At 36.2% G+C, this 24,508-nt stretch overlaps 2 protein-coding genes across 3 annotated transcripts in view; one reads left to right on the top strand and one right to left on the bottom strand.

The window, feature by feature from the left end:
• The first annotated feature begins 367 nt into the window (after nucleotides 1-367).
• LOC100378795 (uncharacterized) lies at nucleotides 368-8,391 on the top strand. Its single transcript, XM_006811287.3, has 4 exons — nucleotides 368-1,436; nucleotides 1,869-2,074; nucleotides 3,091-3,235; nucleotides 4,573-8,391. The coding sequence occupies exons 1-4, from the start codon at nucleotides 500-502 to the stop codon at nucleotides 4,827-4,829; spliced, it is 1,545 nt and encodes a 514-aa protein (XP_006811350.1). The 5' UTR covers nucleotides 368-499; the 3' UTR covers nucleotides 4,830-8,391.
• LOC100378942 (mechanosensory protein 2-like) overlaps nucleotides 5,931-24,508 on the bottom strand; it is a 77,091-nt gene continuing 58,513 nt past the window's right edge. For both annotated transcript variants that reach the window (XM_006811288.3, XM_085492208.1), the window contains exons 2-6: nucleotides 13,854-13,957; nucleotides 12,981-13,136; nucleotides 11,782-12,041; nucleotides 10,967-11,045; nucleotides 5,931-10,179 (exon numbers count right to left, since the gene is read on the bottom strand). In XM_006811288.3, coding sequence (XP_006811351.1) covers nucleotides 9,976-10,179; nucleotides 10,967-11,045; nucleotides 11,782-12,041; nucleotides 12,981-13,136; nucleotides 13,854-13,957 — 803 coding nt within the window. In that variant the 3' untranslated portion in view covers nucleotides 5,931-9,975. The remainder of the gene's footprint in view (nucleotides 10,180-10,966; nucleotides 11,046-11,781; nucleotides 12,042-12,980; nucleotides 13,137-13,853; nucleotides 13,958-24,508) is intronic.

Genomic DNA, 24,508 nt, shown 5'->3' with positions numbered 1-24,508 from the left:
ACAGCCGTTTCTGCGTTTTACACTCAAATATACTTGAGCCACGCGAAGGAAAGCATCAAATCAGCAGGAGAAAGCATCAACAGGCCTTTATTGTATACAGCGCCACCAGTGGCTGTTCTCGGCTCCACGCGTCAGTTCACAGGTCGTAAATTCTTTCCTTATCAATCGGACAACGGGTGAAAGGGCGATACCCTCGTGTGTATTCAAATCAGCATCATTTCATTGTTTTCATGAAATTATAATTGTACAAGGACTATAACTAGAATAACGGCAGATACGTAAGAAGTTAGTTGTACTTGGCGCCACCATCGACAAACTTGTTCCATTAGGTCATTCAACCAGGAAGCATATTAGTTGTCATGTTGTTGACTTGAAACTTAGACAACTAATATTGTCTGAGCTTGAAACAATGTTTTCGCAAGGGTTCGACTTTTTCTGATTTCCCCGGGCTCTTAGTGGATTTGATTTCTAAATAAGGTGCCGTATATTTCTGGGGGAAATGATTGTATTCTCCTGGATTTGGATTAGTTGTCTCTTGGGTGTGGTGGCGCCAGTTCCGCTTCGAATTGAAGTCGTGGACTCCGCTGTAATCAGTTTCATCTTGCCGTCACTAAATAGATATATATCGAATTATTTATGGTGGAATTTCAGCATAGACCATGGTAATTACTTTTTACACAAAGACCTACTGCTAAGCTCTGATGAAAGGCCAGGAATTCGAACAAACTACAGCAACTCGCCTTGGACCGTCGACTTTCCGATACAGCTGTTTAAAGAGACCGGCACTTGGAGAGAGATTCGCAAACTGCTCACCTCGCTCGGTGAAACAAATAAGATGTACCCTAGGTATGTAAAGACTATTGCCTCTTGGCGAACGGACCAGGTGTTTCTACAAAGCTGCATTGACGATAATGATTATCTAGCGTTTGTATGCCTAACAGAGTCGTGGAAGAAAAACTGGTATGGTGAGTTAACGTTTTACAGTAGTCATGGTAACCACACTGAGGTAGAACGAGTGGTCCATGTCAAACCTGGCCGTGTGGTTCTGGCATCCTGTGGTTCAAAATTTGCTATAAAACCCCCTGCAATTAACAGCAATGTTGGAAATAAGATGCTGGTAGTTATGGCAACCGCATCCCAGAAAGTTAGTCAAGCGGCAGAGAAGGTGCTGTTGGATGAAAAAGATGCATTGAAGAAAATAATAACAGCAAATCATTACTGGTTTCCCTTGACCAGCTCAGAAGAGCCCCCGAATGTGAATGCGAAAGATTTCCTCTCAAATCATGTACAAGTTGGAGATCTTGGGGATGTTTACGTCTTTGACGGAGTCTTCCATGATGAAGATATTCATTCTGCTGCTCAGTTTATACTAAAAAATGCTACCTACCATGAAGTGATCCCAGAAGAAAATACTGACAATGTATACTGGGTGTCAGGTAGGCAACAGTGATTACTTACTTAAATGAGACCCATCAAAGTGGTCATTGTTTTACATTATGGTCATTTAAGAAATTCTCAAGAAAATATATTTTTATTTTTTATTAATACATGAGATTCTATTGACAGATAGCTGCATCTGTGTTTATAATTATATTCATAAAAGTCTGTAAATGTTGATCGTCAACTTTTATTCAAATTCAAACATTCAATAGTGATAGGCTCAAGAGCTCAACATTGTCTACACCAATAATGCGCATACATTAGAAACTAACTTATTAATATTAATTAGATCTCATGATGATATCATTTTTAGATTGGTGTCAATTTGGAACCTAATTAAAAAAAACAATCTTTGAAAATGAGAAAATATGTAATCAGAAATTCAATATATGTTGTAAATATTATTATGATAATATTATATTTGGCAGGTTACAATATCGCGTCATTTGTGAAGTCGCATTTGTGGCTCGTTGGTAAACAGCTGATTAAATACGTTACTGGTGACGCTGACTACAGTCCATACGATGTGTCATGTAATTTGATCCGCACATCTGACTATAGTCAAATACACAAGGACTGTGCGCATGGAAATGATGAATTTACCTTTCTGCTGTATTTGAATAAAGACTGGAAGGTATGGAACTTCTATATTTTGAGTGGATTTTTTGCTTGGGAATTTTCATTAAAGTAAGAAATTATCCATTTAAAAATTCGAGGTGCAAAAAAAAAATGCCAAACCCACTCCTAGATGACATAATAGTGAAATAGACGCTCACTTATCAACCGGCTTTACCTTTTCTACAAAAAACGATTACTTGAATCTGAATATCTTTGGTTCACATCAAAAATTGTGTCCTCTACTTGAAGTCAGCCTCGTTTAGAAACTGTCCAATCAGACAAATAAATAACACACAAATACAGCACATCCAATATTGCAATATTAGCCGAGGGAATCTACGTGTCAGGAAATTTACAAATATTAGTAAGAAAATGACACACACACACACACACACACAGCTCGGCTTACGCTCTGCCATATTGAAGATGACAACCCTGCAGCTACTTCAATGAAATATTCGCATTTTTGAGATTTTCTCCATTTCTTGTTTTTTCGCAGTTTGGTAAAAAAATATATAGGTTAGGGAATGAACTCTATACAATATTTTGAAGTCGCAAAACATGAGCCGATTTAGTTATTTTATAACTTGCTTCAAACATGATTAAAGTCTCTTGAGATACTTTTGTCAATTATAAGTTTTACCATCAGGCCGATATCAGCCTCACACTGATAGTGTTATTAATAGTATTTGTATAGATTACGATATCAAAAATAGCATACAGACACGCATGACTGGCTATAAGTCTGTTCTGATGACGTTTGATATTTACATATTGTCCAATTTATATGGTGATTAATTCTAGCATGGGTGACCTGTGATCTGATTGGTGAAAATGTTAGAATATAGTTATTGCAAGGAGAATGTGCAGTCACGTCGGTCCTCGCACGATACAAGTCAATATTCGTGAGGCGATTCGTAAAGTAGTAAATAGTTCTTGTAATGAGGTGATGTAACTCATAGTGCTTGATGTAACAACAGATTTGCTGACGTTGTAGTACCAAATTAATTTGTTTTTCTATTATACATTCAGATCGAGTACTACGGTGAGACAATATTTTTTGATGATTCTGATGAACTTGAGCCAGTGTTGGCAGTCAAGCCCAAATTTGGAAGAATTGTAATATTCAACTGTCTAATTCCACACTCAGCAAGACCCCCTAGTATATTGGTAAATGGTAAGTTCACATTTCAGCAAAACCCCCTAGTATATTCACGAATGATAAGTTCACATTTAGGAAGGTCCTCTAGTATATTGGTGAATGATACAAGTCCACATTTAGAAAAGTCCCCAGCAAGACCTTCTAGTATATTGGTGAATGATAAGTTCACATTTCAGCAAAACCCCCTAGTATATTGGTGAATGATAAGTTCACATTTAGGAAGGTTCCCTAGTATAATGACAAGTTCACAGTTCAGCAAAACCCCCTAGTATATTGGTGAATGATAAGTTCACATTTAGGAAGGTTTCCTAGTACATTGATGAATGGTAAGTTCACATTTCAGCAAGACCCCCTAGTATATTGGTGAATGATAAGTTCACATTTAGGAAGGTCTTCTTGTATATTTGTGAATGATACAAGTCCACATTAAAGATCCCCTAGTATATTCATGAATGACGAGTTCACATTTCAGCAAGATCCCATAGTATATATGAGAATGACGAGTTCACATTTAGAAAGGTCCCTTAGTATATTGGTGAATGATAATTCACATTCCAACAAGACCTTCTAGTATGTTGGTTAATGGTAAGTCCATATTTTAGCAAGATTCCCCAGTATACTTGTGAATGATAAGTTCACAGTTCAACAAGACCCCCCAGTATATTGGTGAATGGTAAGTCCACATTTAGTAAGATTTCCAGGTATATTTGAAAATGATGTGTCATCCCCTAGTCTATTGGTGAATGACAAGTTCACATTCCAGGAAGATACTATGAAGATAGTATGTTGGTGAATGGTAAAAATCCACATTTAGCAAGATCCCCTAGTATATTTGAGAATGATGGGTTCACATTTAGGAAGGTCCTGTAGTATATTGGTGAATGGTAAGTCCATATTTTAGCAAGATTCCCCAGTATATTGGTGAATGATAAGTCTCCACAATATCACAGAGCATCTATGTGATTAGATATTGTTAGAAAAGTGACAATTTTCTAATTATTATGCAAATTATTTGCACAGATTTTAACCCAAAACTGATCAGGTCTATGCACTGTTGGTCTATACTGTAAAATGATTAATTATTCACTGGGTTTTAATTTTGCTCATTTCACTGACTGGAAATATGCCTGAAATGCTAAATCAGCGAAATTTAAACCCAGTGAATAATTAATCATTTTACAGTATATACACATAAGGTATCTCCCATTTTGTGCTCTTTTATATTTTATTTATAGTATCGAAACTTACATAAACTACTAGATTACAAGGAATCTGACAATGAAAGATAAACTCGGATTCCTTCAGTGTATATCACTAAATGTTCTTTTTACCTGTTTATCTCTCTCCTCCAGGAGCACGTTTGACATTTGCCGTCAAAGTATCAAACAAGAAGGTATTCCAGAACACTTCTAGTCTCCATGACGACAAACTAACTCTCATTGAATTCCTGGAAACTGCTAATGAGGACACAATTGAAAAAATTGGACGAAACAAACTGAACCGCATTTTTGACCAAATCGACCAAGGTACAGCATCCAGTGATGAAGTGACTGAATGTTTGAATATATTTGAGGAAGCAGAAAAGGAATACATTTTAGAACTTATCTGATGAGGTCTTGGATAGTTTATGAATAGGTTTCACACAGTCATGTTAACATACGGTATGAAATTTTCATCCAAGAGAGTATATTGTTCAAAAAAATATGTTGTTATATGTGCCATATTGGTGATCTTGAATGAACTGAGTATTCTCATTTTGACTCCCTAGAATTGTCAAATAATGACTTCTATCATTACTGCCCGACAAGGTGACATGTGATAATACTTGATCTCGGCATCAGTAGGTAGAATCAAAGAAAGCTTGGGATGAACTCTCATAGGCTGAGATTCTTGGCAATGCATTAAGATGAAATAGGATATATTTGAAAACTAGCCTTATTAACAAGGAGCCAAAAGACTAATATAGATCTGCAATATCTCCAGCATTGAAGTTTGTAATACCAACCAATAAAGGCCAATTGGCCTGTCACTCGATGTTTTTTTCCAAAAAACGAATTGCATTTCATTTGGGAGTGTTTTCAGGCAGTGTAGAACACAATTATATCTACATGCACAGATTTCCACTGAAACTATAACAGGTCTACACATTATCACAAAACATCATTGAAATCTAATGATTGGGTCTTGAAATATTTATTGAACAGACATGCATGCATGCATACACAGACATTCATTAATATAGATACCTACACAGACAATGCATCCCACATTACTGCACTTGCTACAACAATATGTTGAACAAATGTATACATGTGAAAGAATTGATGACCAAACTGACCACAATAAATAGATTTCCAGATTTAGATTTTAGTGGATTTCCACAAAAAATCTTATCAGGTCTTAGAATGTAGAAAAGAAATATGGGAGTTATAATGAATCTTTAAAGGAATTCACAAGCAAGTGTAATTAATGTAGAGTGTTCATTATGTAAAGCAACAAAGAAACAGAAGTTATGAATGCCGTTAATTTAAGTTAAATGATCTCACTTTTATATTCACAATGTCAAAACTATTTACAACGACGGACAACAAACATTTTACCCTTATTATGACTTTCCTTTCAATTCGTTACGGGCATGTCAAAAAGATGCACAAGGAGTCGTGAACTTTTAATAGTCGGTGAAAATTACCACAAAATCTGAAATGCAAGATTTAAAGAAGATTTCTTTTATTAACATCCATATATAATAACCCTTATTACAATAATGAATACATTACATGATGTTGCCATGGCAGCATTTGACTTACATTAGTCGTAACAAGAATGCATTTAATTGGCTATTACCAGCTGTTGACTTAAAAGAATACAGCATGATAGCCATTTTGTGAAAGCATTCTAAATCCTATATTATAATTTACATGCAGTTATACAAGTCACAGAGATATGTTAAATTTCCATGTAAAAACTATTTACAAAATAAAAACTTTTTTTTTTTATTTCCCATTGAGTGAATACCAGAATATTCCGTATTCTGGAAACAGAATTGGATTATCCTTCACATAAATACGCAATGACTTCACTCGGTATAAAATCACATCATTTAACAATCTATAATTAATAACAATTACATAACAAATGACATTTTTTTTTATTCAGTCCCTATAACAGTGAAATACATTAAATGTTGCCCAAAAATTAAAGTGAAAATACAATGTTTTGAATACATAGTCTTTCAACTGATATGAAAACAGCCTCAAAGGGCACAATCGACCAGTGCTTAAATCATAACTATAAAGAGGTGGCTACGTGTATTGGACAAGATTCTTTAAAAGCATACCTCTATGTCAAGATACTAGGTAGAGGAAGCCTCTATATCAAGACGCTCAGTAGAGGAAGTCTCTATATCAAGACGCTAGGTAGAGGAAGTCTCTAAATGAAGACACTAGATAAAAGAAGACTCTTTATCAAGACGCTAGATAGAGGAAGTCTCTATATCAAGACGCTAGATAGAGGAAGTCTATATCAAGACACTAGGTAGAGGAAGTCTCTATATCAAGACGCTAGATAGAGGAAGTCTCTATATCAAGACACTAGATAGAGGAAGTCTCTAGATAGAGGAAGTCTCTATATCAAGACGCTAGATAGAGGAAGTCTCTATATCAAGACGCTAGATAGAGGAAGTCTCTATATCAAGACGCTAGATAGAGGAAGTCTATATCAAGACACTAGGTAGAGGAAGTCTCTATATCAAGACACAAGGTAGAGGAAGTCTCTATATCAAGACGCTAGATAGAGGAAGTCTCTATATCAAGACGCTAGATAGAGGAAGTCTCTATATCAAGACGCTAGGTAGAGGAAGTCTATATCAAGACACTAGGTAGAGGAAGCCTCTATATCAAGATAAATGTACCGTACTCGACCGCGTTAGCGCCCAGGGGCCTCAACTCAGAAAATCACGATTTTGTAGGGGTGGGCGCTTACCCAAGCACCCCCCTCGAAAAAGAGTGCAAATGAAAATTTTGATTCATCAAGTGACAGATTACGTCTTTGAGGGAAAATCAAATTACTAAATTAGTTGCGTCGTCATTGATTTTCACAATGAAGAAACAGAAATGATCACAAAAAATACGCACATTTTATTACAATATTAATTACGTGCCACCATAATTTACGGAATTAAAAACATTTGAGTCTGTTGGAACACAGTCGAAGTCAAAATTGTCATATTATTTCCACTGACGAAGTTGTTGGACAAACTCTCGATGAAAATCACTTTCCGCCATGATGCAATTGCAGATTTGACCTACAGCAGCGTCCTTTGACCTAATGGGTCAAGTTGGTTATTAACTAATCAGAATGCTGTGTTGTACTGAAGACTTTCCGGTAACGCAATTCGGAAGTGAATAATCAATGTCGAAGCATGATCTGTTGAATTCGATTTCAGCGAATAAACGACATGGTTTTTCAAAAAAACTAGTAATTAGCCATTTTTGAGAGGTAAACTGAATATGGCATGAAATATTTATTGCATTTTACTTGTATTAACAGGTCATTGTCGAAGCGTAGTTTACACGGTTATTGTGTTCTACGCATTCACAACATGTTCACAGCGGTCGATATCCACACTGTATCATATAAAAACGATTACCAAGATTCGTTACGCAAGACCAATGTTTAAATTAGTTGCATTTTGAAGGGGTGGGCGCTTTGCCGAATGTGACCCCAAATATAAAAATTGCGCAAAAGTGGGGCATGGGCGCTAACGCGGTCAAGTACGGTACATAGAAAATAAAATTTTTACTACTATACTGAAGCCAAAATCTACCCCTATAAAATGATAATTCCTGCAGTGACAACCTACTAACATTTCAGTAAAAGTGATGAGAACAATAAGGACTTTCAATGTTTGACAATAAGTTTTGCTTGAGGTGAATGAAAACCAAGTATGATTTTGTATTATAAAATTTAGGATACATAATGGTACACAATGTGCATACAGATGTGAGCTCTATATTGGTACAATTTTAAGAAAATCAAAAATTAGCTTTCCAGATTTTGTGATATTGCCTTTATGAAAAATGTTTCTATATGAAGATTGTGTCTTTCTTTATTTTGCTGACATATCTTAGTATCAAATAAGGTATTGGAATAAAGAACAGCGAAAGCTTTAAGTAACGCATCAATTCATTCGAATGAAACGTGACCTCTTTTACAATATACATCTGCAGTACCTGAATAAAATATATTTTCTGAAAGTTAAATAAAAATCTCAAATATAGGTGCAAGAAATATTAGAAGAATCAAAATTGAGCATCAAAAATTTATATGTGTAGATTCTCCAATAGCTAGAAGATGCATCTCCAATTATAAATTCTACTATATTCCACGACTTCTAGTAAGATATTATACTACTAAATTGGAATAACTTACAAAAACAAAATTACTCTCCTTTCTATTTTTTTAATTTGACTACACATAAAAGTTAATGCAATATATATAATTTTTATCAGCAGTTTTTTGAATGTCAGGAGTAATGTATACTTGAATATACTCCAGGTGTAAAACAAGTAAAGATGGCCGAGTTAAAAGCGGTCGTAATCCAACTGTTTATGAATGTGGGGTACAGTACTTGCTCTATTAAAAGCACATTTTCAACAGAAGTGCATATAAACCAAAAGCCATAATTGTTGTAAACTGAATCGTTAAAATATTACTTATTTTGACCATAGAAGCTTCTCTGTAAAATACGTAAGCAAGTGCACTACTAATAGAGCAAATACAGTATTTTCATGGAGAGCACTATATTATTTCTTATGACCAATGGTGAATGAACGCTTTCAGTATTTTGAAAATAGAAACGTGCTGAATATACCAGCATGACCTCATCTAATGGGGAAAAAGACTGCATGTCATGAATGATATGCGAGGGAGTGAGTCGTCATCTGCGCATGCGTCAGATGGCCATAGCATGTCACTGTTTACAAACAAGCATCTACCCATCAGCCTTTGCGTTTTTAGTGTGTGTTATCGTCGTTTGGGACTCAATTCCCACACGTGCGCAGGTGACGACCCTCTCGCTTTAAGTCATACGTTGAAATATGTGCATCTTACTACGCTAATTTTGTCTAAATTGTTTTAGTTTAAAAACAAAAAAAAAGTATCCAAGGAGAAAACTGTGCCCATAGTTACAATGCGACCGTTTTTAAATAGGATAAATTTACAAAACAATTCAGATTATGCACGAGTTACCTAGCAACCAATGGCTGCTGTCTAATACCACGCTTGAAAGATCAAGTGATGGCTTACCTCAGTAGACCATTTTCTATTCACCACATGATCCTGCATTATGCGTGAAATTGAATGTAAAAACATTGAAATGCGAAAGTATTTTTTTGGGTATTTTCACGCTTAATTATGTGCTATACCCATTTCATGATGAAGTAAGGGTATCTCAACGTAATATTGAGCTATAAAAATAAGAAATTCAAAATCCAATCGTTTGTGCTGAATAGTTAACATCAAAGAGTTAATTTCTGTTTAACCCTTTGCTGATATATATACTGACAGTGTTTGCTTTCGAAGCCTGTGATTCTCTCGTATCCAGCAACTACAGTTGTTGTTTATATTCTTGTATTCCTCAAAACCCTTAGTAAACAAATAACAAGACACCAATCAGTTGTCAAGACCAGAGAGGTCATAACATCATTATCAGCTTTCATACAGGACCTCTGTTTTAATATTGAAGAAAAAAAACGTTACAGTTTCGTTCCATCTCTCTGTATGAAACCGTTCAACAAATCAATTGGCAACGGAAACACAATTGTGGAATTCTTCTCGGCCGATATCATATTTAAGGTTTGCAGGTAGCGCAACTGTAATGCACTAGGGGCCTGGGAAAGCACGTCGGCGGCCTCTTTCAATGCACGCGATGCATTCCGTTCTCCCTCAGCAGCTATCACCTAGAGAGGAGAAGTAAAACATAAAGTATATTAGACAGTACTCGCATTTAAACTGCTAGGGGTAATTTGAAATTTGGGGGAGGGGTGATGGCAGATAGAACAGATAGAAATTTCTGCACAGCCATTTCTTAGGAAAAAAATATTACACACAGAAGAAAATAAAAAAAATTGCAACGAATACATCATTGAAAAAAACACAAATCTAAGCGAAGGACAACAATTTTTCTGCCACCCCCTTTTTACATGAAATTCGAACGTGTGTAGTACAACAAAGCTGGGTCTTGAAGTGTGCTGATGAATTTGCTCCATTTTCCCCCCAATTTTTTTATAATCTCATAATACTAAACCCAAAATAATGTCTGTGTGAGTAAACACATTAATGATAATAACAGTTAAAAATCTTGAAATGAACAAGCAACTCACATGTAGTTGCTACTCACATGAAATATACACCCTTACATTTTTTCTCATATATACTGTAAGCCATTTGATTGTCATTGCTAGGAGTATTTGAGATTTGTAATTTCTTAGCGACTTTCATTGAATTTTGTCTTCATGGATATGAATACAAAATTCGATGAAAGTCGCTAAGAAATTTTCTACAAAATTTCAGAATTTCCGACTATCACAAATTCGAGAGGTTTACAGTACTCATTTGGATTTTGGTCCAGTATTAAATGAATCAAAAATATTAAAATTATCAAAAATTGAATTAAACTCAAAATGACAGTAAAGGTATGAAGACAACATTTACGAATACATTGCTGTGTGAAAAGATGAAAAGTACCTTAGCCTTTGCTTCTCTGGAAGCTTCAGCTTCAGCGGCCATGGCACGTTGTAACTGCACAGGTAAACGAACATCTTTCCTGCAAGGCAATAAAATTATACAATTTACAATTGATTACCACATCATGTATGTACGAGTACATTTATGAAAGTTACAATGCCAAAGATTTCATTGGTCAAGACAAAAAACTGAAATTTAAGCCACCTAGACACTTGCACGATTCTGTGGCACGCATGGTATGACTCGAGTCATGCCAGTGCACAAACTAGTCGTAAACTGGTGTGAAGTGTGCCACGTTGGGACATGAATTTTGAAATGCTCAAAATTTTGGTCCTGACAAAATTTCCCGATCGGGTCATGAACTATGCGCAAACTGTTTGTGAACTCGTGAGGACAATGCGAGACGATGCGTGCTATTGCGCGCCATGCCATGACCTGCCACGAATAGTTCACGAACAGCTCACATCCAATTGTGCAAACTTGTCATGCCAATGTAGGAAGTACGTAAACTATGCACAAACCATGCATGAACTCGTTGTGCCAGTTTGTGTCAATTTGGACCCTGATGAACTATTCGTGAACACTTCGTAAACTCGTCATGAACAGTGTGGGAGCCTCCCAGTTCGTGCCGCAAAATGGCACGACTTGCCAAAATTGTGGCCAAAAGTCGTGCAAGTGTCATCAGGGAGGCTTTAGAAAATATTATTTACCAATTTAAAGAACATGCTCGGTTGTATGACCTCTAGAGGTCACGGAATGCCAGGATGTATGACCTCTAGAGGCCAATGCAAATAGACTTCAAATGACATACTTACATTTCAACACGTTCTACTTTAATACCCCATAAATCTGTCGCCTCATCTAAAGCAGATTGCATCTGGAAACTGACGCTTTCACGGTCTGCCAGTAACTCCTGTAACGTCTTCGTACCGAGAACATTGCGCAGTGTGGTTTGTGCCAAAAGACGAGTGGAACGCTGAGCGTCTTCCACATTAGTGATAGATATTGTAGGGTTTGTGATTCGGTAATACACCACGGCATCCACGGCAACGGTAACACTGTCTCTACTAAGAATCTGCAATTAAGTGTATAATCCCCATTGATGCACTGTTTGGACATTGACTTTGGAGTTAAACAGAATAATTGTTAGTCTACATTGTTGATTAATATTTGGAGTATTAACAAGCCAGAAGTCAGGAAAAACTGTGAGCATTTCTGTATGGTTCTTTCTTCTTTTGAATGCTTTAGTTTTTCTTCTGGTCAACACTATTTGTATATACACTATACACTATTTTTTGTGTGTGTTAATTTTGAACCAATCAAATATAATTTTCAAATAGCTACAGGTCTTGATAAAAAAAATTGAAAAAATAAGAGAAAAATTAAAAAACCTTGAAGGACGAAAGTTACCTTTGATGCTAAAAGGAACAGGGAACAGTTACATTTATCATGAAATTTGGTGCCTGTGAAAATGATATAGAATCACTACAATTTTACACCTGAGAGAAACTGCCACCAAGTAATAAAAGAAAGAATTGCTGTAGTCTGCCAGTAGAGGGCGCTTTCTCAAAATAAAAGGCTGTTAGGTATTTCCCAATACAAGTAATTCATTTTCCTATTAACACAACTTTGATATACGATGTATACTGCTTCATTTTTGTCAAATTTCCACTTGTGATTCAGTAAAAATTGAGAAATGTTGTAACAGCTAGTAAACATATCATTTGGAGGTCCTTAAAGTAATGCAAGACCCAATTGGGTCCTTGATACGGAATTTGAGGGAATTTGGGATCCTAGAAACAAAGGCTAGGGCCAGGGTCATATTATCAGGGTCATATCATGTAATTAGTGTTATTTAATGTGTAGTAAGGCCTACCTTACATTCTGTTCTAATCAAGTTCATAAGAATTTTATTTTATAATTATCGTATGACCGTTGATACACCACGATTCGCACATTTAGAGAATATAATTAGGCGGATGAAACCATTTTGTGCACAGGTAGAGTAGCTTACCTCTTGAGGAGGGACATCAAATGTGACTGTTCTTAGATCAACTTTTTGGTATGCATCAATGCAGGGTAGTATGAAGAAGATACCTGGCCCCTTTGCTCCGCCATGTAGAAGGCACCCAAGACGAAATATAACAGCTCGTTCATACTCTTGTACGACCTAGTAGAATGACAACGTATAATAATTATGTGACCAAATTGGATGAGATGAGTACTTAAGGATTGATCATTAGAAATGCTAGGAGGGGGGGGGATTAAAAAAAAAAATGTGCACACCTAATTCATCATGGAAAAAACTAGGGCACGAAAACAAAATTCTGCTATCACCCCACTGAGAGTTTCTAATGGTCCAACCCTTAATTTCATTATTTTGATATTTAAACAATTCACTGGAAATTTACATTAACAGTTTTTGCAGTGAAATAATAAGTTCTGTTGCGCACATGGATCTAATTTAAATTTCATTATCAGCGAAAATAGCAAAAAATGAAACCCAGCGAATAATTAGTTTAAAAATACACTCGCAATATAGTGGGTAAAAGAAAAATAGTGACAGCGGCAGACATGTTTAATCTGTTGTACCATGTGATCTTTAGTAAATGTACATGTCATTGTATTAGCATTATTAAAGCTTTGAGCCATTAGTCAGAGGACGGTGTAGTGCTTCTCCGACATAAACGGGTGTAAGAAACGCTGTTCAAAGTGTTGATATTGATTTGAATCTTGGTCTGCCATCGATTTTCTTAGATAGTCGCTCTATTCTACATGATGAGCAACCAATCAGATTTGTTCACTCATACCCGTCTACGTCATTCTGATGTCACAAAAGAGTTGAGTCACTATAAAATGGGTATGATTGGCAAAGATATCCACTGACCTTTATACAAAACCATACTGAAATAGGTAGTGTTAAAACAAAGACTATCCATGAAACTGCAACAAGAATATGACCACATACACCAATGCTAGACTCCCTCTCACCTATAAAAAAACAATAAACACATCTTAATACTGTGAAATACTTTTTTTTTTTTCAATGTGAAAATAACGTATTGTGAAATCATTTGGGTATACACAGAGTTTATGGTCCTAATAAAACACATTTGATTAAACATTCACAAGTTAGTCTTGGCACCAATGTCATGCTTAAAATGGGTGTGTCCCACATAAGGTGAGCAAAACGCATTGCTTGTATACAGGAACTTCAAACGAGCAATGCATGAAGACTGTGGCACTTCATGTTAAGTTTAATTTATTGTAGAAATAAAATAAATTTTAGCTGAAAAGACTTTTTAGGTGTGTTATATGGAATTTATTTTCTCTGATTTTTGGCGAGTTGAATGTAAAAAATAGGAAAAAAGGTATATTTGCTGGATTTTATTTTCACTGAATCATTCCTTCAGCAAAAATTAAATCCAAGCAAAAATAAAGTATTCCAAAGCATTTTAATTTTGTGTGTAATACTGTAGTGTTAGTCACAACTACAAGATGGTTATAAATGTCTTACATAACCATAGAACGTTATTCAGTGCATGGAATGGGTCATATGTGGACAATGTGCGTGTACAGTAACAGTTTTTTTAATCCATTCATGGTTGGCTTTTCAGAGGTTTGTTATGAAACTTGGGGAAGTTTATTATTCAAACAAGACTACTGCAAAATTATTTGGATGACACAACTGTTGTAAATATGTTGTTAATGACTTTAAAGTTTCTCATTGATCACAATATGTGGAAAGATAATTGGTTTACATATTTTTTTTCAAGAAGAAGTCGAAAAAGTAAAAAGTTGTAGTCATGCTACATCTACCAGGACATCTCATTTACTAATTTTAACCCATTTTTATACAGTGTTGATGTTATACTTTTGTTTATACATTTTACTATTCTGATACGTTTTTTGGGGGGCTCACCGCTTTTTCGCATTTCTCTGTTAGTTATTCGTTGCTTTAGTGCAGCTTAGGTGGGATTCGGTGAGCCCCCCCCCCTTATTGGCAATAAATATATTTTTCATTGTACTACAGTGTCTGCGTCATAAATAGGTTTTTATGGATTTAGGTAGCAGAGAAGAAAGTTCTTTTAAGTACCAGATTTCAACATATCTTCAAAATAACTATGCTTATATAGGGCTAATAACACGTAATTATATCACACATATTTATTTATTTATTTATTTATTTATTCATTCATATTTATTTATTTATTTTTACTGCATCCTACTACACTGTCTGCTTGAACATTTCTAAACTGTTCCTGACATACTGTGAATCTTTTATTTAATTTCACAAGAAATTTCATGAGAAACAAATTTTCATAAATATTGAGAGTTTGAATATTTGTAGTAGTGAAAATTTCTCTGGGGTCATACAACATGGAGTGTCAGTCAGTGACTTTCACAAAATGTTGTCTTCACAAATTCCATAAAATCCTAAAATTGTGAAATTGTGTAGTGGTGAAAATTAAATGGTTGACAGTACATTTCTGTAGCATTTAACCATTATTTTTTTTATAGCATGTAGTTTCCCACTACATTTTGCAGTATTTTCTGTAATTTTTTTTTTAATTTTGGACAAAATGGACACAATTTCCCTTTGTTTGAAAATCTGAAAAAAATAATGCAGATTTATTTTTTTAAACATAACAAAAGTTGACTTGGTATTCAAAAAGTGATATTTGCAGTCAACATGAATGAGGCTAGTTGGTTTTAGACCCACAATGCACCACAAATACATATATGTCAGTTGAGAGTAAATTACAGAAATAGCGTGAAAATTAATATTTGAAATTAAAGACTAATCAGGATTTGTCATAGATTTTGTTTTGTTATTCCAACTCAGGGAATCAGAACCATGTACAAGTGGGGTCTTTTATCCTGGAGAATATCCTGTATCTTCCCGGGATATACATGTATATATATGGGGTCCTACTATTTAACGCCCGGACACGCGAGGGAGTGTCCGGGCACGCGCGGAGGCGAACAGGGGGGAATACCTAACGCGCGGGGCAGCGGCAGCAATCCTTGTACTGTATAATATTCGTTTATGCTCAAAATTTGAACCGGAGTGGCGAATTCGAGCAGCTATCCACACTTTTTATGATCGACGCCCGGGCATTCCGGCGAGTCGAGTCCGCCATGTTGTTTACTAATTTTGGTTAGCGTTTAACAATAGGACAATACCATTCGATCCATGGGGGTGACAGTCCTACGAATGTGCCGACATTGTCGAAGGACAAGGACAGGAAAAGTTTGTGCAAGTGTGGCGAGACTCCCGTAGTTACGCGGAAATTATTTACCTCATGTGAAAAAAGCATGTTTCTCATTGTTGTGCTATATTGTATCGTATCATGGATCTAGGTAGTCCTGCGTACAGTCTATGGAGGTACGCCGGGCTGTGGTGGGGTCGTCTATCAACCAAACGCGCTCCCGTACACACAGCACTGTATTCAGGGCTAGCATCCAAGAGCTTCGTGGTTGTGTTATAATGTTACAATGTGAAAACAGACAACCACTCAGCCATAATACGTATCGAGACCAAACATAATTTGTCGATAATCGAGTGTTGCAAGAAAAAGTGAGATTGTCGCAAAATGTAGCAAATCGTTTTCAAAACAGTGCCGCTAAGAAAGTCTCTCTTTGTTTGCGCCCACTGTAAACCATGTATAGTAAACAAACCGCCCTTTTAGAAAATATTTTTATTAAAAATAAGTACAAGTCAACTAAAACGATATTTACCGTACCGTCACCCCCATGGATCGAATGGTATTGTCCTATTGTTAAACGCTAACCAAAATTAGTAAACAACATGGCGGACTCGACTCGCCGGAATGCCCGGGCGTCGATCATAAAAAGTGTGGTTAGCTGCTCGAATTCGCCACTCCGGTTCAAATTTTGAGCATAAACGAATATTATACAGTACAAGGATTGCTGCCGCTGCCCCGCGCGTTAGGTATTCCCCCCTGTTCGCCTCCGCGCGTGCCCGGACACTCCCTCGCGTGTCCGGGCGTTAAATAGTAGGACCGTATATATGCCCTATGCATCAGTGCAGTGTCAGTCAGTCACCTGACAATTTTCTCAACAGCAAGATTACGACGACAAGGATTTTGAGTTGAACCACAAGGGAGAGGACAGTAAGGTTCATATCACCTTTCTATTCATAGTCATAATTGACAGCATACAACCAAATATTTCACATTACTTTGTCTGTCAAATGCAAACATAATACATGTATCAGTATGTACCTTTGGTATGTGTAACATAAATTAGTTGTTACACAGGTAAACTACCGGTATTACCTCTGATGCATACCAATCCCATTCCATTTTTTGACACACTATACAAATATTTGTTTATGCACAATCTCATATCAGAGATTATCAAATCATATCCAGATAAATAAACAAATAGCAAGCGATAACAAATGTTCAGTGCATTTGAGCAAACATACATGAATAGGTTAAATTAGCCTGTCAAATCAAAATGTGCCTGTCTTAAACAGATAGAGAGGTGACCAGGTAAAAGCTACAAAATTAGCTAATTAAATTAAATTTTATCAAGGCAACAGGAATTAATGCTTTTAACAAAGAAATACTAGAAAAATAAATAAAAATGTGGCAGAAATATAAAAATCTGTGAAAGAGGTTATATATTCTGACCCTAACAACGGGTCGTTACCATCCTATAAATAAATAAGTCTATCATTTGAAGATTAATATATCAGCGTGTCGTTATTGGAAAGTAAAACAATGACCCTTGACAACCTACATTGCTGTGCGATAATCTGTTAACTCATTTAGAGTTTAAAATGCGGAACAATTTAATTACCATGCAATGTACAACACCACTGAGCCTTAGTGATTGAATTCCCTGTTTTGCATTGATTGGTAGATGTGAACAGGAGAGCTGTGAAAACAACACACATATCTGGTTTTCACTTCATTTGACAGATTTTCTTGTGGATACATATATGAAGGTTGTTTTTGTTGGCAGTTTGACAAGTGCTGTTTGACATGTCCAGCTGTCTAGGTGCTGTTTGACATGTACAGTGGTCTAGGTGCTGTTTGACATGTACAGCGGTCTAGGTGCTGTTTGACATGTCCAGCGGTCTAGGTGCTGTTTGACATGTCCAGCGGTCTAGGTGCTGTTTGACATGTCCAGCGGTCTAGGTGCTGTTTGACATGTCCAGCTGTCTAGGTGCTGTTTGACATGTCCAGCTGTCTAGGTGCTGTTTGACATGTCCAGCTGTCTAGGTGCTGTTTGACATGTCCAGCTGTCTTGGTGCTGTTTGACATGTCCAGCGGTCTAGGTGCTGTTTGACATGTCCAGCGGTCTAGGTGCTGTTTGACATGTCCAGCTGTATAGGTGCTGTTTGACATGTACAGCTGTCTAGGTGTTGTTTGACATGTCCAGCTGTCTAGGTGCTGTTTGACATGTCCAGTGGTCTAGGCGCTGTTTGACATGTCCAGTTGTCTAGGTGCTGTTTGACATGTCCAGCTGTCTAGGTGCTGTTTGACATGTACAGCGGTCTAGGTGCTGTTTGACATGTCCAGTGGTCTAGGTGCTGTTTGACATGTCCAGCCGTCTAGGTGCTGTTTGACATGTCCAGCGGTCTAGGTGCTGTTTGACATGTCCAGCGGTCTAGGTGCTGTTTGACATGTCCAGCGGTCTAGGTGCTGTTGACATGTCCAGCAGTCTAGGTGCTGTTTGACATGTCCAGCTGTCTAGGTGCTGTTTGACATGTCCAGCTGTCTAGGTGCTGTTTGACATGTCCAGCTGTCTAGGTGCTGTTTGACATGTCCAGCTGTCTTGGTGCTGTTTGACATGTCCAGCGGTCTAGGTGCTGTTTGACATGTCCAGCGGTCTAGGTGCTGTTTGACATGTCCAGCTGTCTAGGTGCTGTTTGACATGTACAGCTGTCTAGGTGTTGTTTGACATGTCCAGCTGTCTAGGTGCTGTTTGACATGTCCAGTGGTCTAGGCGCTGTTTGACATGTCCAGTTGTCTAGGTGCTGTTTGACATGTCCAGCTGTCTAGGTGCTGTTTGACATGTACAGCGGTCTAGGTGCTGTTTGACATGTCCAGTGGTCTAGGTGCTGTTTGACATGTCCAGCCGTCTAGGTGCTGTTTGACATGTCCAGCTGTCTAGGTGCTGTTTGACATGTCCAGTGGTCTAGGTGCTGTTTGACATGTCCAGCTGTCTAGGTGCTGTTTGACATGTACAGCGGTCTAGGTGCTGTTTGACATGTCCAGTGGTCTAGGTGCTGTTTGACATGTCCAGCTGTCTAGATGCTGTTTGACATGTACAGCTGTCTAGGTGCTGTTTGACATGTCCAGCTGTCTAGATGCTGTTTGACATGTCCAGCTGTCTAGGTGCTGTTTGACATGTCCAGCTGTCTAGGTGCCGTTTGACATGTCCAGCTGTCTAGGTGCCGTTTGACATGTCCAGCTGTCTAGGTGCCGTTTGACATGTCCAGCTGTCTAGGTGCTGTTTGACATATCCAGCTGTCAAGGTGCTGTTTGACATGTCCAGCTGTCTAGGTGCTGTTTGACATGTCACAGTTTTTAAAAAAAAATTTGATTGGTCGATGGTTTTAGAAATTACAAGAGTTGTTGGCACGGCCATTTCCGAGCATGAGCTACACAGGATTAAAACGATCTTCAGATTATGATTAAAAGTCTTTGTTTGCAAACTGCACGCCACAAAGATCTACAACACTAATACATCAGTCTAGATGTAAGAATTTAACTTTTAAAAGGTACTGTACGAGGATAATGCAAGATTCATCGAGATTTGAATTTTTAATAGAGTTAATCAGTCGCCAAAGGTTTGACGACAACCTCCATTCAAATCACGTGTTGTTAACACTCAGGGGTGTTTACGAGCATTCAACCTATCAAAGTTGATGTGTTTTTTCAGTGTGATTTCAGTTGTGTATAGAGGTATGGAAATAGGATGGAGTGGAGATTGTGGGGCATGGGTGTGTTTGTTGGATAAACGATCCTACATGAAATACACAATTTGTCAATTTGATAACTGCCTTCACTACATAGTTTTATCAATATATGTACTTCAACAAGTTATGACAAACTATTTTCACCATAAGAACCTTTTTTATACATTTCTGAAATATTTTTGTATGAAAAGTAGTTTGGTTACCATATTTTTTTATCTTTACAGCCTAAAATAAAGCCATATGGTAAAAATCATGAGTTTTAATGGAGGCTAACTACATACAAAATATATTTGACTTTTGAAGTTTTTATAATAAGTGATGAATTTTGTCTTTTTTTTGGCAGTTTTTTTATATTAATTTTGAACAGAGTGTACATACTTTTGACTGGGTATAGGTTTTGATCGGAATTTTTAAAAAAATCTAAAAAACATTTTTTAATTTGTTTTTGTGATGGTGAATTTGCAGCTCAAAGGGTAAATTAGTGATAACGAATATAAATTGCATATTATAGTATAATATTTGCTACATAAACATTATCATTTTTTATAAATGCTATCTTCTTTCTGTGGTTGAAGACACGGATATTAAAACAGTCGTCACCTATGTATGCGGCAAATGGTCATAGCGCGCGTCATTGTTACGAATAAGCATCTACCCATGAGCCTTTGGGTTTTAGGTGTGTGCTGTTATCGTCGTTTAGGTCTCAATTCTTGCACAGGTGTTGACCCCTGCGCTTTAAGGTATTCGGCTAAGAAAAACAATGTTTTATTTGCCAACCATAGATAAAAGAATAATATCCCTAAAACAGTGGGAGCTTAAGTCAGAACCCATCAGCTAATACACGTACCACTGAATAACAAGCCGTAATTTGTCATGACACATGAAATCAACATTCACACCATGGGATACCCAATTAGAAACCTGTAACTTGTACGCCCGGCACTGTCAGACAAGAGACGCTTAATTTAAGAAAATTGCTGTTTTTTAATTGGATTGTCAGATGCATTCTATTTCACCAGTCTACAGTCCATGGAAGTGCATACTAAAAATGGAATAAAATCATCGTTATCGTCTACTGCATTCCTGTCTAGCGGAGTAGAAACAGATAAAAATACACAGTATTCGTGGTTTTTTTTCAACATATGATAGAACATTACTGGCACTATATTTACTCACACGGTAATTGTGAATAGGTACTTTCTATGTGAAGTGCATCCCCAATAAAAGCACATGTAAATGAACACTTCTGGAGCATTAAAATATGACTTTAATATTTTGACTCAATACACACCTCTGCTATTTACAAAGACCAAATATGGTATATATACTCAAAGTTAAATGTGCATTCCTGTCACACACAAAAATATGCACAGTAATGAGTTTTCGCTTGTTTTAGAGAAGTCTTTGAGCAAAGAAAAAATTGGCACGATGATGTAAATGTATATTTATTTGGTGCAAGTGGTCACTGTAAAAAAAGAATTTAGATAATTTGTTGACTAAAATTAATAAGTGCATAATTATGCTTTACACAGAGTGAGACTAGATACCCTAGAATGTCAAAGGTCAGTTTGTCGGGCATAGCGATATAGACAAAGTCATGTACAGATTATGAATACCAACGATCGTTACCCTGTCAAGAAGAACAGCTGTTTTCATTTCTGTATAGACTATTATAATAACTCAAGTCTTGAATTCACAACCTCAGTCCTTATTAAAATGGATACTATAAGAGTTTGCTATATAAATTGTAATACTACATGTACTAATATTGATTACAAACGAACATTACAACTAGAGATGACAAAACAGAGTTATCGAATATCAAGTCACCTACATATGTGAAAACAGCATTTTCCATCAAAATTTCATTCAAAACACACATGTATACACAAGACAGAATTTAATATGTTGAAAAAACCTTCCAACAAACAAGCTGCTCTCTGATTGGTCTGACTATTAGGGTTGGGTAGCCAATCAGGAACAATCTTGTATGTAGCTTTGCTTTTGACGTTAAAATTATGGTTCAACACTTTAGATCAAATAAACACAATATTTCCACACAGGATAAAAATTTTGAAAAAAATAACATTATGATAATAAAAATTCACCTAACATTGGCAAACAGCTTGTCACTGTGACTTTTGTAAATCAAATCATTACAATTACCGTATAGTAAAAAAACATTTCATGAAAGTTACTGTTACTCCTTGAAATTAAAAGACGTTCCCTGACTTGTGACATTTGCGAAAAATTTGATTCCAACAAAATAAAAGTGATTTTGCAGGAAATACACCTGATCTATATTTGACTGGGATATATTTTTTGATGAATACAGCATCCCTTGTGGTGCCGACGTGATGTCTGTTTGTGTGCGCAGCATATTTTCACAACTTATAGGTGATAAATACTGAGTTTTCTCTCCAGTGATGAAATCAACACCCCCACAAAATATTGATGTGGTCTCACTGTTGCAAGTTACAGATATAACATCAAAGACATCAATAATATAATAGAGGCTGAAATTTTTTATTCTAAATCTAATTCACTTTTAATAATTAAAAAAAAAATTCCAACGTCAAATGACTATAAAACATATACTACAAATAAGAAATTGACAACATGACGAGATTGTCATGGCAACCCACAACTTTGTGCCTTTCATCAGAGATACCTGGAGGCTATATTTACACAGCAATAACAAAATATATCTATATTGTGCATACTTCATTCCCAGCATTCATATTTTCACAAAACTAAATGATTATATATCAAAATTTAATAAGGAATGGTGTCTGTATTTTTATAGTATGTTGCATACACAACGCACAGATAAATATAGAACATGAATAGACTGCATTGACCATCACATTATAAAAATACAATAATAACATTTTCTGGAAATAAAAATTATTCCCGGGAATGGATAACGTTTTCAAAACAAGGAGGCAGGGTATTGTGAATTAGAGTTGAAGCCACATTAATTACAATTTTTGTCGTGTTTTGGTAAGTTCACTCCAGACAATACTACTACAATGTACATGTACTGTTTTGAATTCCTACTCCCCGTGTAAATTAAAATATTATTTTAGCTTACACTGGGTTTCATAAAGGCGTGAATTTGTTTTATGGACATTTATAAAACATTTATCTTAAAATTGGTTAAAATTCACACTGTATTAGTGATTCGTTTGCTGAGATAAATTTAAAAGAATGAGGGTCAAGCAGTACCATTATTGTTTGGCACAGAACATCAAGCTGTTTTCAATTGTCATTTGAAATTTATAAATATTTTACATAAAACTACACGTCTTCTCTCAAAAGAAAATCAGTATGGCTTTACAGTAATTTAGAAATTACCAAGATGGGCAAACTTTTGGGTCAAGAATAAGTACCAGGATGTGTGACCTTGAGGTCAAGAATACATACCAATATGAGTGAAATTTGAAGACAAAGATACCAGGATGTGTGACCTCTTAGTCATGAATACAGAGATCATAGAACATACCAGGATGAGCAACCTTTGAGGTCATTACATACCAGGATGGGTGACCTTTGAGGTAGTTACACATACCAGGATGGGTGACCTTTGAGGTCATTACACATGCCAGAAGGAGTGACCTTTGAGGTCATTACACATGCCAGGAGGAGTGACCTTTGAGGTCAGTATACATACATGTACCAGGAAGAGTGACCTTTGAGGTCATTACACATACCAGGATGAGCGACCTTTGAGGTCATTACACATACCAGGATGTGATGTTTTCACAGGATGACCTAACATCTCTCTTGACTTTAACCATGATGCAATGGTATGTGTATCACTTTAACTATTAATTTGAACACATTGCCGACTGAAAACCTCGACACATAGTCAAAATGAATGGGAGAAAAACAGAATCAGCAGGCAATCTGTTGAAGATTAATTTATATTAACCAAATTGTTTCAATATGCAGCTACAGTAGACACTAATAAACTTTAATTACTTTTTGAGTAGATTAAATCCCAATAATAGCAGCCAATCTATTATTATAATCAGCTAAGATTGCAATACAAGCCAGCTATAATGTTTGAAGTATAACATTGCGAAAATAGATTCCACATGTCTGTCACCAGAATTAATAGAACATGGGTTAAATTTCGACCCTGAAAACAAAATTTCTAGTCAACTTCTTATCTAAAATCAATGCGAGACTTTTACTTTAATTTATTTGAATTTTAATATTGTCATAAAAATGGTACTTTTATTTTTATATTTGAATATTTTTCTTGTTGAACTGTGCTGTGTTTATAAACTGCCGTTCGCGACGACCGAAAACCTGATTACAACGTGCTTGTTTCTGGGCGTTTATAGATGTACATGCAAATGTAACTGATTGCAATGAATATTGCTGTAGCAACACCTTTGTAATTTTCGAATTAGGAAACAGAAATTTGTGTGTTTAGCTCTTTATTGATGGAAATTACTATAAATTGTTTAATTATCAATTTCAGAAAACGGTTTTGATAGTTTGCTCACAGAAAATAAATTCCATAACTCTTGACCAAAAAACCTTACATTTTCAAAACTTTACATTTTCCCAGA

The sequence above is a fragment of the Saccoglossus kowalevskii genome, chromosome 17 (genome assembly GCF_978046115.1).
Source record: "Saccoglossus kowalevskii chromosome 17, keSacKowa6.1, whole genome shotgun sequence".
NCBI classification, from domain to species: Eukaryota; Metazoa; Hemichordata; class Enteropneusta; family Harrimaniidae; genus Saccoglossus; species Saccoglossus kowalevskii.
This window is presented reverse-complemented; position numbering and strand designations above follow the sequence as displayed.